The sequence below is a fragment of the Podarcis raffonei genome, chromosome 1 (genome assembly GCF_027172205.1).
Source record: "Podarcis raffonei isolate rPodRaf1 chromosome 1, rPodRaf1.pri, whole genome shotgun sequence".
In the NCBI taxonomy this organism is placed as follows: domain Eukaryota; kingdom Metazoa; phylum Chordata; class Lepidosauria; order Squamata; family Lacertidae; genus Podarcis; species Podarcis raffonei.
In genome coordinates this window covers 46,212,825-46,229,637 of record NC_070602.1, presented here as the reverse complement: position 1 = coordinate 46,229,637, position 16,813 = coordinate 46,212,825, and the positions used below count along the sequence as shown (strand labels likewise).

Here is a 16,813-nt window from a genome sequence, read left to right as displayed (position 1 = left end):
TGGTATATAGACTTAATAAATAAGTAAAAATAGAAACTTGTGGCGATAACAAACCTGATAAGCGGACAAAGATTGGAAAACGCTTTATGCCGCATGTCTTGCAACCCCACACACTTGCTCGGAAAAAACTCCTGTTGAAGACAGTGGGTTGTAGCCAGTGTATATTTGCAGTAGCAGAGAGCACAAGGTGTGGCAGCTCCTTTGTCATCTGAAAAGCTATTCTTGAGGGGTGAAGCACCATCTGGAACTCTTGAGTATGGAGTAAAGAGGGCTATGGTAGGTGAGGAGGAATCACTGGAAATCAGGTTCTCCACCTTGAAAAATAAAATCACTTTCCAGGAGCACAAAGCCACCTTTGGGTAGAACCCCTCGGAGCTTGCTTCCAAGTGAACCTGTGTTTAATTGAGCTGTAAAGGCACTATATTGGCAGTCACTCCTTAGGCAGCTTGCAAATTACATTTTTAGTTTTCTGCTGCTGCGTATATCATTACCTAACCCATTTCATAACTATAGAATTCAGGGACAAGGCACAGCAGGGGACATTTTGTAATATGTGCAACATATTTTTGAGGCAAATACAGGGAGCAAAAAGCAGGTGCCCTCAGGCAGAGAAGCAACAACTAAAATAAATATTTAAAAGAAACACAGGCAGAAGAACTGCCAAAGAACAGCATTACGAAACCTCAGCATGAATTTCAGAACAAAATAATAAGCATATATTTGTCTGAAAAATTAAACTTTGCAAATGGGAAGCCTGGAAAATGGCTTTAATGCCTCAGTGAATATCCAGAGAGCCTTGAACTGGATAACTGATTCAAAGTGTCTGGTTCTCAATAATAGCACCTAAAAGCCAATGCTTTTGCTGCTGTTAAATTGGATTTCTGCCCCAAGATGCAGTAGAATTTTTTAAAATGAAATTTAGTCTCTTGCAGCCAGCCAGCCAGCATTTAATGATTAGCAGGCAAAATGGTTGGGACATGAACTTCAGAGCAGTCATCTGGTAATAATAATGTTTAACCAAGACTAAAAATACTGATTTGAGCAAAATGGCAGACACCTCATTTCTAGGGATGCTAGTTGACCAAATAAAACAACCACCCTGCTTAGCTTTGCAAATACGCTAGCCGTTTTATCGTGGCACCATATTGCTCAAAACAGTCCTAGTCCAATAACGGTGTTTTTGTTGGTTTTTTTTACTCCTAAGATAGCAGTTCCTAGACAAGAAAGGAGAGAAGCTGATTTCCCATCCGTTAGCCAATTTTAATTTTTGATTTTTAAAAAATAAATATATTGTGATGCATGTGTTGTGTACATATTGCTTCAACAAAAGTTTTGGCTGTGCTAGGTTTTTTGTGTGATTATTACTATTTACATTTATTATTATGTACATTTCATATCTTTGTAAGCCACTCCACCTTAACAGCACTTGTATTGCACACATGGGTGTGCATGGCAAGACCAAACCTTCCCAGCTAGCCAAGCTGCCTGTTTTTTGCCAAAGGCAAGCCAGCTGGCCACCAGCCCAGAAGAATCTATCTGGCTGTTGTTTTATATTATATTTGTTAGTCGATTTTCTTGAAAAGCAATCCAATGTGACTTACATTAAAGCCCATTATAAACAACAATGAAAACCTAAAAGCACAGCCTGAAAACGCGGGTAAACAAAATGCAGGGCTATGGGTCCCACCCCACTTGAAGAGGCCACAATGACATCCTTCAAGTGAAGGGCCAAAAGTCAGAGAATAGGCTTTTTCATTTATGGCCTCCTGATTGTAGAATGCTCGCCCCAGGGAGGCTTGCCCAGCACCATCTTTATCCAGCTTTAAGGTAAAGGTAAAGGGGCCCCTGACCATTGGGTCCAGTCGTGCATGACTCTGGGGTTGCGGCGCTCATCTCGCTTTATTGGCCGAGGGAGCTGGTGTACAGCTTCCGGGTCATGTGGCCAGCATGACTAAGCTGCTTCTGGTGAACCAGAGCAGCGCACTGAAACACCGTTTACCTTCCCGCTGGAGCGGTACCTATTTATCTACTTGCACTTTTTGGTGTGCTTTAGAATGCTAGTTTAGCAGGAGCAGGGACTGAGCAACGGGAGCTCACCCCGTCATGGGGATTCGAACCGCCAACCTTCTGTCCTAGGCTTTGTGGTTTAACCCACAGCACCACCCGCGTCCCTTATCCAGCTTTAGGCATCAGGGAAAGACTTCTCTTTTCTTGTGTTGCCACCTTCCAAATCAGAGCTTTCCAAACTTTTCATGTTGGTGACACACTTTTTATACATGCATCATTTCACGACACAGTAATTCAGTTTTACTACCAAGCCGGAAGTTAAACTAATCCCTTTCCAGCCCTGGGAGGAGCACAGGGAGTGTTCGTGTGACACACCTACACACTGCAGCCAACACACTAAGGTGTCGCTACACACAGTCTGGAAAGCTCTGCTCCAAATAGTCCATGGACGAGGCATACAAAGAAGGGACTCAGATGGTGATCACAGGGTCTGGGTGGGTTCATTGCAGGGAGAGGCAGTTCTTGAGGTACTGTGGATTCTAAGCTACATAAGGCTTTAGGGGTAAGAATCAGCACTTTAAATTGAGTCCAGAAACTAAGTGGTACCCAGAATTTGTGTTATATGTTCCAACCATCCTCCCCCAATCAATGGTCTGGCTGTACCAGCTGCCAGTTTCTGAACTATCTTCTTAGGCATTCCTATGTAACACATTGCATTAGTCCTAGAGTTTACCAGAACACAGACAACAAAGGATAGGCAGTTGCTATGTAGTGGTAAAGCTGGGCCACCATTGGAAGCTGAAAGAAAGCTGTGATCTACTCAGAACCCAACTGGGGTTGAGCAGTGCTGCACTCATCTGTCAGCTAGCCAGCCAGCAAAGAAAGTTTCCTTTTCTTACATATGTTTTGCACTGTCTCAGTTGTACGACTCTCTTCCTGCTGGACAGTTTAAAAAATGTCCAGGGAGGCTCATATCATAAAAACAGAAACCGTTTGGACTGTTTCACCACCTGTGGAACAGTGTGTGTAAGTAAATCAAAGTGCAAAGTGAATTCAGGGACTGGTTGAGTGAACAGGCCATTAATCTACTGATTATGCCAGGTGTGGGGAACCCATAGTCCTTCAGAAGTTGCTGAACTACAATTCCCAGCATCCCTGGCTATTGCCCATGTTTGCTGGGGATGATGGGAGTTGTAGTTCATCAACATTTGGAGGACCAAAGGTTCCCCAGACCCAGCTTATGACAAACAATTGTCTTTTTATACTTGTTGAGAGCTATTAAAAATGAAGCATTCCTGTGATGTAAGGACTTGTATCTGTAAATACCCTGCATCGTGTTTTCTTGACTTCCGAGGAAATATGCTTTACCTAAAATGCCAGTATTTGATTATGCAAAGTTGTGGCATGTTTTGCAGATCATATTGGTAAATACAAAGTTTTTTTTAAATGGTTTGCTAAAGCTTGTTCTGAGGTGCTTAGTTAAATCACATTTTATTTGGGATTTGTATAAAATATGCTACGTGTTAATATTCCTTGCTTGCAAATAGCAAATGCAACTCAGCAACTTTATTTCTGGAACTCCTTGGAAACAGTCATTTCTCCCCTTTGTCACTCCCTAATCTTTCACCACTGTTCCATAGGGAGCAGGTTAATGGAGGAAAATACATACTGCCCTCCAGCTGGCTTCATTTCTTACTGTCTCAATGAATTGACACTGCTGATGTGGCAGTTCCCACAAAAGTGTTGTTGCTCTACCAAGCTTTGTGCTGCAATGGTTCCTTTAATAATGTAATGTTTGGGATTGTTTGTATTGAACAGATTATCCCCTGGCTCTGATGTTTACGTCACCGTTTCATCCATTGCCTTAGCAAGATCACAGCAGTGCCGTAACTCTCCCAGCAACTTATCATCCTCCAGTGAAACTGGCTCTGGTGGAGGCACCTACAGGCAAAAATCTATGCCCGAAGGGTAGGCCCTCGTATGTTTGTTTATTTTGTGTACTGTTTCGTTGAGACTGGAGAAGAGTATAAATTAGTACTTAGCCTCTTTTCAAGTGTTGTTAAACTCACTGGGCTGGTTCATACATAGCACTAAACTATGGTTTACTGCTATGTGTATCAGGAGGAAGAAGCCCAGAGAAGACTCATAAACTCATGCTTTCCCCTGTCCTCCTCTCTTTATCCAAGTTTTTGGAGAAGGACTTTGCTAGCATTTCCCCTAATTCTGAGTGGGTTTCTGCAAGCCAGAGATCTTGGTTTGAAACAAGCTTTAGTTAAACAGACCAGCTTCATAAGCCATGGTTTGAAGTAGGCTTGCTTAGAAACTGACCAGCATTTGTTTTGACTTAGCCTGTCTTTAACACTTAAGGCAGAACGTATATTAAAATTCAATAATTGTTTTATGGGGCCAGTTCCCAGAATAGCATTATGCTTCCATGAGGTGGCTTTCAGGCAATTCCCACTGATGAGTATATGTGAAAACATTTCAGAAGACTTTATCTTCTAGTCTTGAAATACAGTGTTGCTGAAAGGCAACCTATCAACAGTCCCAGCTCATGAAATTGTCTTTGAAACGATAACATATATTGTCAAATTATTTCCACTTCTAGACATCTTTTTGTCCATCTTCTATCACCTACCCCCAAACACTGAATATGTAAAATGTTGTACTGCAGCTGGCCCTGTATGTCTTCGCACTTTGTGATTTGTGAAAAATACTATCCAATATTGCAAGTGGACGTGAGAAGGCCATTGTCCCTCCACATTCTTTATTAGCTGTAGTTTTGAATGGGAACCCCAGAATAGGAGCAGTGATGCACTTTCAGAGTTGTAATGGCATTCTTGCATGACAGCTGCTAGGTCTGAATCAGAAAATGCATCACATCCTTGATGGAGTTGGTAGGATTCCTGGCTATGGCTGTGTTCTGAAAGTCCAGATTGTAAACTTGAATAAACAAGATAGCAGCAATAATAAAAGTTTCTATCCATAGTCACCAGGCCAACAAATCTTCATTATCACCTTTCCCTGTTACTCATCTTCTGTCGACTCGCTCACATCTTTTCTCGGTGGCTATTTACCAGTGCTGAAGCTGTGAGCCACAGGGGATTATAGCATTGTTAAAATGAATGACGAATTTGATTGCAACCAACAGTTCTGAATGGTTTAAGTGATTGAAGTCTAGTGGTTACAAAGTCTACCCATTTTCAGATTGTTAGTATGAAGGAAATTAGAGTACAATTGTTTCATACAAGTGGCAATCAAAAACATTGAAAGCTGTAGTGAAGTGAGTAAAGCAGAGTGCAGAAATTCATCCATGAACAGCCACTTCCCAAAAGCATTCCAGTATCATACAGGGCAATCATATGCATATTTACTCAAACGTAAATCCCATTGTGTTCAGTGGGAATTATTCCCAGGAAGGTGTGTATAGGGTTGCACCCTGAGGCTTTCAAGAATGGAAACCCCTTACTGTCAATTTTTCCCTTAAGAAAAGACCAGGTGGAGGGAGCACACCCATTGGATTCCACCTCTTTCTCTCCCCTTGTTCAGTGTTTTCCCAATGAAAAGGCTGGGTGGGGCAAGGAAGCTCACCAATTGGACTTTGCTGCCTAACAGCACCCTACACACCTCAGGAGCATCACATTTGTGTTGTAAAATTATGTTAAATAAATCAGCTTCAATGAGAGCGTCGTCTATGGGAAAGGCCAGGTGCAATGCTCTGCTACCACTGCTTCTAGACTCAAGGTGCTCTCAGACGTTACACACCTGGCTTGTCTAATTATAATGTATTAGATGTGCAAAGTTCCTGAAAATGCACACCGATAATGTTGATCAATTTGGATGCCCTGGATGCATTTTTAGAATTAGTGTACCCACCCCAGTTCAGTGGGACAACAGTGCTTTCGGTACCATTTGTGGCACTGGAACTGCAAGGATAATTCCATACCAGTCACTGTCTTACTGTGCTGTCCCTGATATCCGTGCTGCCTCCATCCAGGTGGGAATCTGAGCCACCACCTGTTCTTTTCCTTCAGTAACCCACAATGGGCCCGCCCACTCAGATTGCACCTCCACTGTGTATAAACCTCAGTTGTGTATCATACAAAACTTGGCCAGTCAGAATGCACCCCCATGTGGCATTTTCACATTTGGGAGGTCTACTGAAAGGACTGCTAGCGAATTCATGGTGAGGTATCTTTTCAGAGAATCCTTAAGTATGACTGAAGCCCTCTGTTTTGTTGCTGACTTTGGCTCTGAGGCCCTTTTGGGGCTAGCAATGAAAGGAGTATTTGTTGTTCATGTTCCATCTTTCAGACTTTTCTCTGTGCAGGAATGGGCATCACAAGATCACATATTTCATGTTTGGGTTAGTTATTACCACAGTCCTTTAAATCCTAACTCTTCATACACTCGGCTAGCAGTAGTGGAGTTTACCTATGAAGGATGTTTGGCAGTTGAAGTATATTCACAATTCATAATCCTAGAAATGGAAAGTCAGAAACCTCCACAATAAGAAAAGCATACCTTTTTTATATAAAAAAATCCTTTGTATCAGAAGTGCATTGTGTAAGTATGGCTTCTTGATGTAAAGAGATGCTTGCTGTATACCACATTTACCGTGTATGGGACTAAAGAATAATTCTTTACCTCAGGTTTGGAATGAGTCGAAGATCTCCTGCCTCCATCGACAGGCAGAACACAGATACGAGTGGCAGTGGCAAATCCACCCCCAGTTGGCAGAGAAGTGAGGATAGCATTGCTGACCAGATGGGTAAGCAACAACTTCTGCAGCAATTAAATGGTTTCCCCCACAAGGTGACTTTGGCAACCTGTTCCTTCCTTAAAAGGAGCAATTCCATTTTTTTTCATGTTACCCCTGTTAGTGAGAATGAATGATTAAATGTGAGGTATACTGTCATCTGCACTTTGTGTCCTTGAGACCTGGGAACATCATGTGATGTAGAAATAAAGTTCTCTAGAGAATAGATCAGTTATAATGGTTCAGTGCCTGGGGCATCTTTTAAGAAGCAGTGGTGCAGCTACAAATATTGCTTGGCCTTACTGCTTATTTACCCTCATCTCTTTTCAGTACTGCATCAGCTTAATTTAATTTTTACCTTTTCTGTAGCTCTTTGTGTAGTGCTTCCTTTCTAATGGTGCTATATGCTGACTATTAAATGGTTGAAAGTATAAACAACCCATGTACAGATTATTATTTTTTAATGCAGATAAAATATAAGTAAAAATGTATAGTTGGGTGAGAATCACTTTCTGCTGCTGGGTGTATTTTCACAGTGCTTTGCAGTTAAGTAGTTAGATGAAAGAAAGATCCTCAGGACTCAGCAGATTAAATGAAGTTAAGCCTTCATTTGGCATCTCAGTACACAGACCTGTTTCTCTTCGTTTGTAGCTACTGAAACAGTGACCTGACACTGGTAGATCCTGCTGAGGCTTTTGCATTAATAGGAATTTTACTATGGTTTCATTCATCTTGGCAGTGACACTGATACAGTGTGACTAGCTTTGATTAAGGATTCCAGCGTGGAGAGTGTGGCTTCCTGGTTGGCAGTACACCAAATACGACGCATCCAGCCTGGTATCTGTTAGGTCTGGGAGGGAAGTCCGTTGCATCATCAGTTCTCAGGTCAAACTGGCATGGTTTGTGTATTGCAGGAATGTAGGCAAAGAAGAATAGGAGCTGGAAATGGTGATACATGGACTGGATATTTTAAAAATAAAACAAAAGAAGTTGTGAGACAACCTGATTCCCAAAACTAAGATTTGACACAGGCTCAACTTCTCTATAGGGGCTTATCTAACTACCCGGAATACCACATCAGAGCCTGAACGAAAGTTAAATTCCATATGATGTTACCTTGAAAACAGAAAGGTTCTGTGACTTCCTAGGATAATTGGGAGTTGGGAGATCCTTCCTGTTATCCTAGGTATCCATAATTGACAGCTAGATTGGTGGGTGGGGGTAACTCCATTGTCCTAGGCTAGTTGAATGCTATAAGAGAAGCTGAAGAAGCTCAGCTCTTACTATCATTCTTGTCATCACAACAGACTGCTACTGTGTAAATAAGGTAGGCTTCGAGACAGATTGAAGTATTCAGCGAATGCCTCAGGAGTTCAGGAAATGAAATGCGATTCTCAGATTCAAAAGATACACTTTTGTTCTAGTAACTTCAGAGGCTCAGTGAGCTGCGCCTTATTATTAAAGCCATCTGGTAATTCCCCATCCCCCATATCTGCTTAACAGGAAAAACCTGTGATTATACTGATCTCTAGTTTCCATTTTGGCAGAATACTTTAATCACATGTGTTTTTATACTGTTGAGATGGTAACAACATGTGTAAAGTTAATCTTACTCAGAATTACTTTTGCAGACCCTCCCTTGTGTGTTAATGTTGGCACTGAACATAGCTGCCCCCAAAAAAAATCTGCTGTGGAAACTAAAATGCCCCCATATCAACCTGAACAAAATGGAACAGGTAGAGAGGAAAAATTGTGGTTTTGGAGTGAAAGGACGTCATAGGTAGAAACCCAAATACAGCGATACCTGTTGGTCTCTTTGAATAGTTTAGTTTCCTGTTTTAAGGCAGTTAAAAGTACTCTCTCATATACAGTCTTTAAAAAAAAAAGGTTGATTCTAATTATGTAGTTCAAAATAATTAAGATACAAACTGTATCAGGTAAGCAACTTTAGCTCAGGAGGTGAAGAGGTGGCGTACTCCTTTTTTACTTTATTGTTTATATATTGCTATTTTTTGTAGTGTATTTAAAAGTTGTCAAGGCCTATTGCTGGTACAGTAATTTTGCCGATGATGAGAAAGCATATTCTGCTTTAAGTTCTCTTGGTTCTAAGCTTCTTTCTTTTTTAATGCCAAACTTCCTGAAAGCAAATGCTGTATTCCATGCTGCATTACAGAACCAACATGCCATCTCCCTGCAGTGTCGAAGGTGCTGCCATCCTTCAGAGAGAGCCCCACTGGAAGGCTGATGAGGCAAGATCCAGTAGTCCACTTGTCTCCAAATAAGCAGGGTCATGTAAGTCCACTTTCAAAATTGTTGTGCAAAGTTGTTTTGCTCTCCCTGCAGTTCTCCGAAGGTAAAATATCCTTCACTTTCTCTGAACCTGTACGTCCTTGTTAAGAGTATGGAGGAACAGGCAGTAGAGCTGACCTTAGTATTTTAAGAGCTAAATGCAGCTTTAAGATAAAGTTTATTAATAGAAATGTTTTGCTGCCAACTCAAAAGTAGAGTTATGCTCCAGTATAGTGTGATAGTCCAAAGATCTGTGGGAACCTTCATTATTCTAGAAATAAGATTCCTCCTGCTCAATCCCTCTGGCTTGTTGCGCATTCCACAAGCAAGACTTTGGTGACTTACCAACATTAATATGTTCTTTCAGCAAACTATTTATAGCCCTATATTCTTTTTTTGATTCTGTTTAGTTGAGATTCCTGCATTGCAGGGGTTTGAAATAGATGACTATTGGGGGTACCTTCCAACTCTACAATTCTGTGATTCTGTGCCCCGACTCCTGCTGCCTTAACTTTTCTTTTGAATATTTCTGCTTGGAGAGATCTGGTTCACATGTCATGGTAATAAACTATGGCTTGCCAAGAATGAGCAGTTTACCAGTGCGTGCTGCTCATTCAATCCCGCATTGCTCTGCCCTTCCTGGAGCCAGGAGAAACAAACCATAAGTTTTGTGTTACATGCAAACAAGCCATGAGCAGTTGCTCTACAAATCTTTGCTTCTGTTCATGGTTTGTTTGGGAAGAAACAAATGTTCTTTCACAAGTGATGCTGAGTCAATCTTCATAGTTGTTTCTCCCAGCTCCAAACAAAATGGCGCAGAGTGGGAGCAAGTGAGCAGGGTGTTCTAGCCCACTGTTTGTTCACAGCAAGCCATAACCCGTGGCTTACCATGACATGTGAACTGACTCACAGTTTTAGTCCCGAGCTCTTGTGGTGTTTGACTGACTAATCCACACTCTCGAAAGTGCACAAAAAACGACCCTTGTAACAATGTGCAAAGATTGATGCATTGCCAGATTTCTAAAGGGGAAGGAACTAGCCCGAGAACTAGGAATTTCCCCCAAACCATTAAAATCCTTTTTTGTTTTAATAGTACATACCATCACACTTTTGCATTTGAAGCACACTCTCTCTCTCTCTCTCTCTCTCTCTCTCTCTCTCTCTCACACACACACACACACACACACACACACACTTTTAACTGTTGCAGACATTTGCCAGTATAACGTTGTTTTATCCATATTCTTCAGCATGGCTTCTTATATACTGAGCTGCTGCTGTCCTAACTCCTTCATTAATCAGTTGCTTTAACTGGCATACAGCTGCCTTGAAGAAAGATGCAAAAGTTATACTTCAGATGCTGTGAAATGCATAGGATGTTGATTGTTTGGTGTGTTCTGTTCCCCTGATGTCTTGAACGTCTGAATCCAATCTTGGAATCCTTGTGGTTCATTTCACCTGGTTCAGCTCTGAACAAGTAGATTTTCATGCTCATAACTTTCCACTAATGATTTCTTTCTCTCTGACAATATGACAAATTGTTCTGCTTTGTTTGAATATGAATATATTAAACGATGAATTTAAAGTGGACTTACTTGCATTTGAAAGCGAATTGATGGAGAATTATTGTAAAAGTTAAAAGGTAAAGGACCCCTGGGGGGTTAAGTCCAGTCAAAGGCAACTATGGGGTGCAGCAGTCATCTCATTTTCAGGCGGAGGGAGCAAGCATTTGTCTGCAGACAGCTTTCTAGGTCATGTGGCCAGCATTACTAAACAGCTTCTGGTGCAACGGAACACCGTGATGGAAGCCAGAGCGCATGGAAACGCTGTTTACCTTCCCGCCGCAGCAGTACATATTTATCTACTTGCACTGGCATGCTTTTAAGCTGCTAGGTTGGCAGGAGATGGGTTAGAGCAATGGGAGCTCATCCCGTCACAGGGATTCGAACCTCCAGCCTTCTGATTGGCAAGCCGAAGAGGCTCAGTGGTTTAGACCACAGCACCACCTGCATCCTGCCTGAAAATTATTGTGGAAATGGCTGTTTCATTTATAAAGTGGTCTGTTGATGGGTGTTTCAGGCTCATAACTCTTGTAGCATAAGTCTTGAGTTCAGCGTTCATGAATTTTGTTTTTGTTAATTTTATATTTGAGCTTATGGATGTTTGGTCTTCAGTACTGTACAGTTATTCCCATTTTATTTTATTTTCTCCCGAAACCTTGAATTTATCTACAATTTCTCCCCTTTTTGCAGTCTGATAGCCACTACTCCAGTCATTCAAGCAGCAACACACTGTCCAGCAATGCATCCAGTGTCCATAGTGAGGAGAAGTGGTATGACAGTGGAGATAGGACTGAGTCAGAGCTGAATAGCTACAACTATCTTCAAGGTACTTCTGCTGACAGTGGCATTGATACCACCTCCTACGGCCCCAGCCATAGCAGCACAGCCTCCCTGGGCAACTCGGCAACATCTCCCCGATCAGGACTTGCAAAAGAGAAAGTGGCACCACTATGGCACAGTTCCAGTGAAGTAGTCTCTATTGCAGACCGGACTTTAGAAAAAGACAGCCACATGATGGACAGGAAGACAGAGTCTTCATTAAGCTTGGACATTCATACCAAAAGCCAACCAGCCTCCAACCCTTTAACAAGAGAGAACAGTGCTTTTAGCCTTAGTGATGCCGTTTCCCATACAAGGTAAATTCTTTATAATGATGATTGGTGTCTCTAGATCTTTCTAGCAGACATGGGGAGTGAGTGCTATGGATAATGACATACCTGTGATTCTTGGCAGCCCAGCACTTTGAAAAGAGGCACAATGCAGAGAGTTTGGAAATAGGAAGCAAGTTTAATATTTCCATATGTGGATGGAGATTGCTTTCCTTTATTGTAGGGGGGTCTTGGAACACATGGGAATCTGGATCTGAGCATGGCAGAAATATATATCATGTTACAGTGTACACAATGTTGCAGATGTACAAGGCTTGTGCGAATATGATGCTCTTGATCTCTTAACCATAGCTTCAGTGATTGGGAATAGGTTACAGGATTGTCTGTTCTGTTTCCTTTCCAGCTCATCTCCTTCCTTCTCTCTATCCCTCTCTCCCCCTCTCTCCCTCACACACATACACCACATTAAATTTAAGGCTAGTGTATATTATTTTACATCCAGGTATGGGACCTGGATGTGTAAAGTCTACAGAATGCTGGGACCTTTCTAAAGGAACTTCAGACTTGCACTACAGAGCTACTGGTTCACACATAATGCTTTAACCATGGTCTATGAGCTGGAATGAGTACAAGCAAAGCCTTAGGCCAGGATTTCCCAAACTTGGGTCTCCAGTTGTTTTCAGACCACAATTTCCATCATCCCTGACCACTGGTCCTGAGAGCTTGGGATGATGGGAGTTGTAGTCCAAAAACAGCAGGATGAGGGAGATAAGATAGATAAACAAGCAGCTTCAGTTTCACATTAAACTCCAGTGTGGATGAGACCTATGTTTCTAGCATTTATAGAACATGAGAGATGAGGCAAAAATGTGCAGACAGGCTTCTGCTCATTTGTTTTGTGAAAAACTAGCTTTTTAAAAATTTGGAGTATTAATATACCCACCCAAACCCAGAAATATTCCCATGGATGTCCATGACTTTATCTGGACAAAATGAATAACACTTGTAGAGGCGAGAGGAGGTTCCACTTTGGCTTGATTGTTCTGTTAGAAAGCTAGCTATGACAAGGATAGATGCATCACCTAATAATGTAAATAGCCTTTCCTTCAACATACCAACTTTTTTCAAACAGGATTAGCATTCCTCAACACACCAATTATCTTGTCATTTCTCTATGGATATTAAGATTGCTGCCATTCAAACAGAGTGCTTCTTAATGTAGAAATTTCTCTATCTATTTATATCTATACATTAATATCTACTCATATATACTTGTCCTCTTAATTTTATTATCTTAAGAAGCTGACTTGCAGACTGGTGCAGTGTTCGTTGCCTTTTCAACCTAGCCTTTTTTGTGGGAATTTGTCAGTCTGATGACTTCACCCTCTTCAATTGCATGTTGAGAAAAATAGATTCATCACATGGTGATCTGTCTGAATCTTTTCTTCAATTTCTGAAATCTTAGAACTAGCATCTATAGCATTAGACAACCATCCATTTTGTAAAACAGTGATTCACCTCTGGTAAAATCTCTTCTTCCCCCGCCCCCCCATCTTGAATTTTAGATGTTGAGAAGGCCTTAATGTACATGTAAAGGGAATTGGGGTTGCTCGTGCGTAAGGGGGCTGCTGCTCTAGGCAACGTTGTCTGGCTAAACCTTTCCCTGGCAGGACAGCCCTTTCTCCGTGGCTGTGTCAGTCACTGGCAGAATCCGTCAGTGGGCGTTTCCTGAACTTCTTCCAACATAAAAGCTCTTTGACGCCAAGTCTCCGCCTAGCCTCCCTGCGCGGAAGTCTTCTGCGCAGAGTGGGCGTGGTCAGCGGAGGTCCTGGGCTCTCCCCGCTGGTCTCTGTGGAAGAGTCTTGGAGCCATCTCTCCGAAGTCCTTCCCTGCTCCCCTTTCTTCCTGGTGTCACGCCGATTTCCTTCCCCAAAGGAAGTGTTCTCTCTCTCCCTGCTGGTCCCTTCTCCTGCATCGTTGGGGAGCCTTACCTCCACTCTTGGCTCCGATGGCAGTTCCCTGACAGTACATTTAAAACACAGGCTTAAACACTGACGGTGTTGCTGAATTTATGTCACCAACACAGTGTTCTGCAGCACAAACACTCAGCATTTGAAATGATGGTTTCTTCAGGCCATTTATCTTTTCCATCATCTTATCTGCTTTTTCTAGGGAATAAATAGGAAACAACATTTGTTTCAAGCATTTGTAATATATGGTGGCTTCTCAAGTTTATTTAGTTTTGCTATATAGTAGGCAGGGTCATTTATCATTGCTGTGTAATGCTAGCATTCTCAAGTAGTTACCAAGCAGTTTAGAACCCTTTAAACAGGACGATGTAAATAATAATAATAATAATAATAATAATAATAATAATAATAATAAGGCTGCAGTCCTTTTTAAAATCTGGAAGCATGTGTCATTGAACTCACTGGGGCTTGCTTCTGAGCAGACATCTATAGGATTGTTCTGTAAATATTAATAGGACCATTATTTAAGTGAAGGACAGCCCAGGAAGCAATGTGTATAATGGGAAAGAGCACTTGCCCATTTGGAGCTGTGGAAAGATATGAAACCACTAGGCAGCTTCTCTGTAAACTGGTTAGTGCACTGCAAAGACCTGCCTTCCCAACACAACCTTGGCATGATGTAATGATGTAGAAAAGCTGTTCGCTCCCTTACCAATCCCAGTGTTTGAATAGGCATTATTGGAGTGCATTTCAGTTTGGAAGAACATGCTGTTTCTTAAGAGTCGCAGAAGAAGCAGCTACATTCAGCAAAATCTTTTAGACCTGGCCTGACCTCAGAGCAACAAAGCAAGTCAATCAGTGGAAAACTGGGAATCTAAGATAACAGCAGAATAAATCAGAATGAGTAATTTCTAAGAGCAGTTTCTCACATTATAGTTTTTGCTCAGGGAAGTCCTCTCTTACGTCCCTTCCATATGGGAATATGTTACCACACAGTGGATTTATGTCTGGATTCTTAAAAGCCAAATGGAGGCTGAATAACATGAGAGTGTCCTAGCGTGCTGTACCAGTCTTGCACATAAAGGCACACCAAATCCATCCCACATCACAGTTTTGCCACAGGAACAAACACGATGAGAGAAAACTAGTTAGTCTGCAGAGTCATTTCTCTCTCTTATTAAGTTTGATGCAAGGGATGGATTAGGGATGGGTGGGTCTCCTCATAGGTAACTAAGTTGTGTAGTTAATCTTTCTGAGCTTCTAATTTAACAGGGTGAATGATTTGTTTTCCAGCTATGGTGTTTTTGTTTTTTTTAAGGCAGCAAAGGTATCTGCCCAGCATGACAAAATGCAGCTTTGAAATTAATTGCACGTGATGTCAGCATGTACACTTAAGCATTGTCTTTGTTATGCTTTTCTCCCAGTACCATGAGTTCCCGACACTCTGCCAGTCCCGTTGTTTTCACCAGTGCCAGAAGTTCACCTAAAGAAGAGCTTCATTCTGCCACTTCACCACAGCTTGCGCCTTCTTTCTCCTCCTCTTCCTCCTCCTCTGGTCCTAGGACTTTCTACCCACGCCAGGGTGCTACTAGCAAGTACTTGATTGGATGGAAAAAACCTGAGGGGACAATAAACTCTGTGGGGTTTATGGATTCCAGAAAGTAAGAGCATTTTTTGTTCTACTTTGGTGGGTGCTAATTTTCAACTTGAAGAGGCCTCTAAAATGTATAGTAATTTGATACATTATTTGGGGGGGGGACTCTTTTAAGAGGTAGTACAGTGATTTAAGCTCTTAAACTCATCTAAGAATTCTATGGAGATTATTAGAGTGTTCAAATAACTGAAGTAAAATGGTGTAATTGAATGAATTTTAAAACTCTTGTTCTATCTCTTGAATTGTACATTTAATCCTATGGCAGGATGTTTTAATTGAACTGAAAATACCGAAAATTCACCAGTAGTGTTTAGGATCTTCCAACTGCAGTTTTTAAATGTATTGAGAGAAGGAGCTTTGTTTAGAAAAAGTGGCTTTGGTAATAGAAACTGAACTGCAGGACAAAGTGTTTCACGTCATGGTTAATCAGCAATCCCCCAATGTTGCCTTGGTGTGTCTCAGCCATTTTGTATGGTTACCACCAATCATCTTCTCTCTATGCAGAGATCTTAAATTAGAGTTGAGTCTTATCTCATGTGTGCTAGGATATGGGAAAGATAAGAAAGTGTGGGAGGGAGCCTGTTATCCCTAATTTTCTCCAAACCACAACATAAAGCACCAGGAGAATCTTTGTCCTGCCGGCCATTCTACTCATCAGAGCTGGTGAGTGGATTTGTGGACAACTCTTACTGGTGAAAAAGAAACTCCCCACCCCCCTGCAAATAATGCCAATAACCCTTCAACTGAGTGCCAGTGGGAATACTGGGGGCCAGTGGGGAGACTGCAACAACAGGGTTTTGCAAATATGGGCTTTCAAAGATGATCTGAATAGGGTTTTTTTCCTTTTGTACTATTTCAAAAGGATTTGCCAATTAGGTTTTTAGCTATTGTGGAAAAAGAGCCGCTCTTTTATGCCAAGAACTGGTGCTATGTCGAGAACCGAGATCATAATTGAAGAGTCAGGATGAGGGCTCATGCAGCAGAGTGCCATCATGGGTAAAAGGAAAGTAAGGTCAAAGGTTAATCACATTCCAAGTTGTAAAGCATTACAGAGGGGACAGACCAGGTTACAGATTGACTAAAAAGGGCTTGAATACAGGTAGTAGTGTTAAGACTGTTCTCAAGAAGGCATGTGGTTGGGATGCTGAAATGGTACTATGGGCGGAACAGAGCAAAACCAAAGCAAAGGGAATGATAGCAGCAAAGCCTCTTAGACATCTCTTTGATGTCTTCATACGGCTTCACATTAGCCAATAAGTCTGGTGTCAGTTGCCTGTATAACTGTGGTTATACGGTGGCGATGCGGTCAGCCTTTCTGCTACTAGGATGAGCTTCTTATAGAGATATGGGAAAGCCAATGTACCTAACAGGTTTATTCCTTTAAGCGGGCATTCCTATACAACTTTTCTCAGTCCCTCTCCCCATCCAAGTGCCCACCTTCTATGCAAACATTTTCTCTGAAT

The 16,813-nt window shown here is 41.7% G+C and overlaps 1 protein-coding gene across 8 annotated transcripts in view; it reads left to right on the top strand.

Moving 5' to 3' along the window:
• The window catches only part of SIPA1L1 (signal induced proliferation associated 1 like 1), a 145,031-nt gene that overhangs the window by 116,591 nt on the left and 11,627 nt on the right, over nucleotides 1–16,813 (top strand). For 6 of the 8 annotated variants that reach the window (XM_053384504.1, XM_053384533.1, XM_053384475.1 and 3 more), the window contains 5 exons: nucleotides 3,826–3,975; nucleotides 6,660–6,778; nucleotides 8,940–9,058; nucleotides 11,308–11,753; nucleotides 15,121–15,357. In XM_053384504.1, the coding sequence (XP_053240479.1) occupies nucleotides 3,826–3,975; nucleotides 6,660–6,778; nucleotides 8,940–9,058; nucleotides 11,308–11,753; nucleotides 15,121–15,357 (1,071 nt within the window). The remainder of the gene's footprint in view (nucleotides 1–3,825; nucleotides 3,976–6,659; nucleotides 6,779–8,939; nucleotides 9,059–11,307; nucleotides 11,754–15,120; nucleotides 15,358–16,813) is intronic. The other 2 variants (XM_053384524.1, XM_053384539.1) reach the window with 2 other exon arrangements.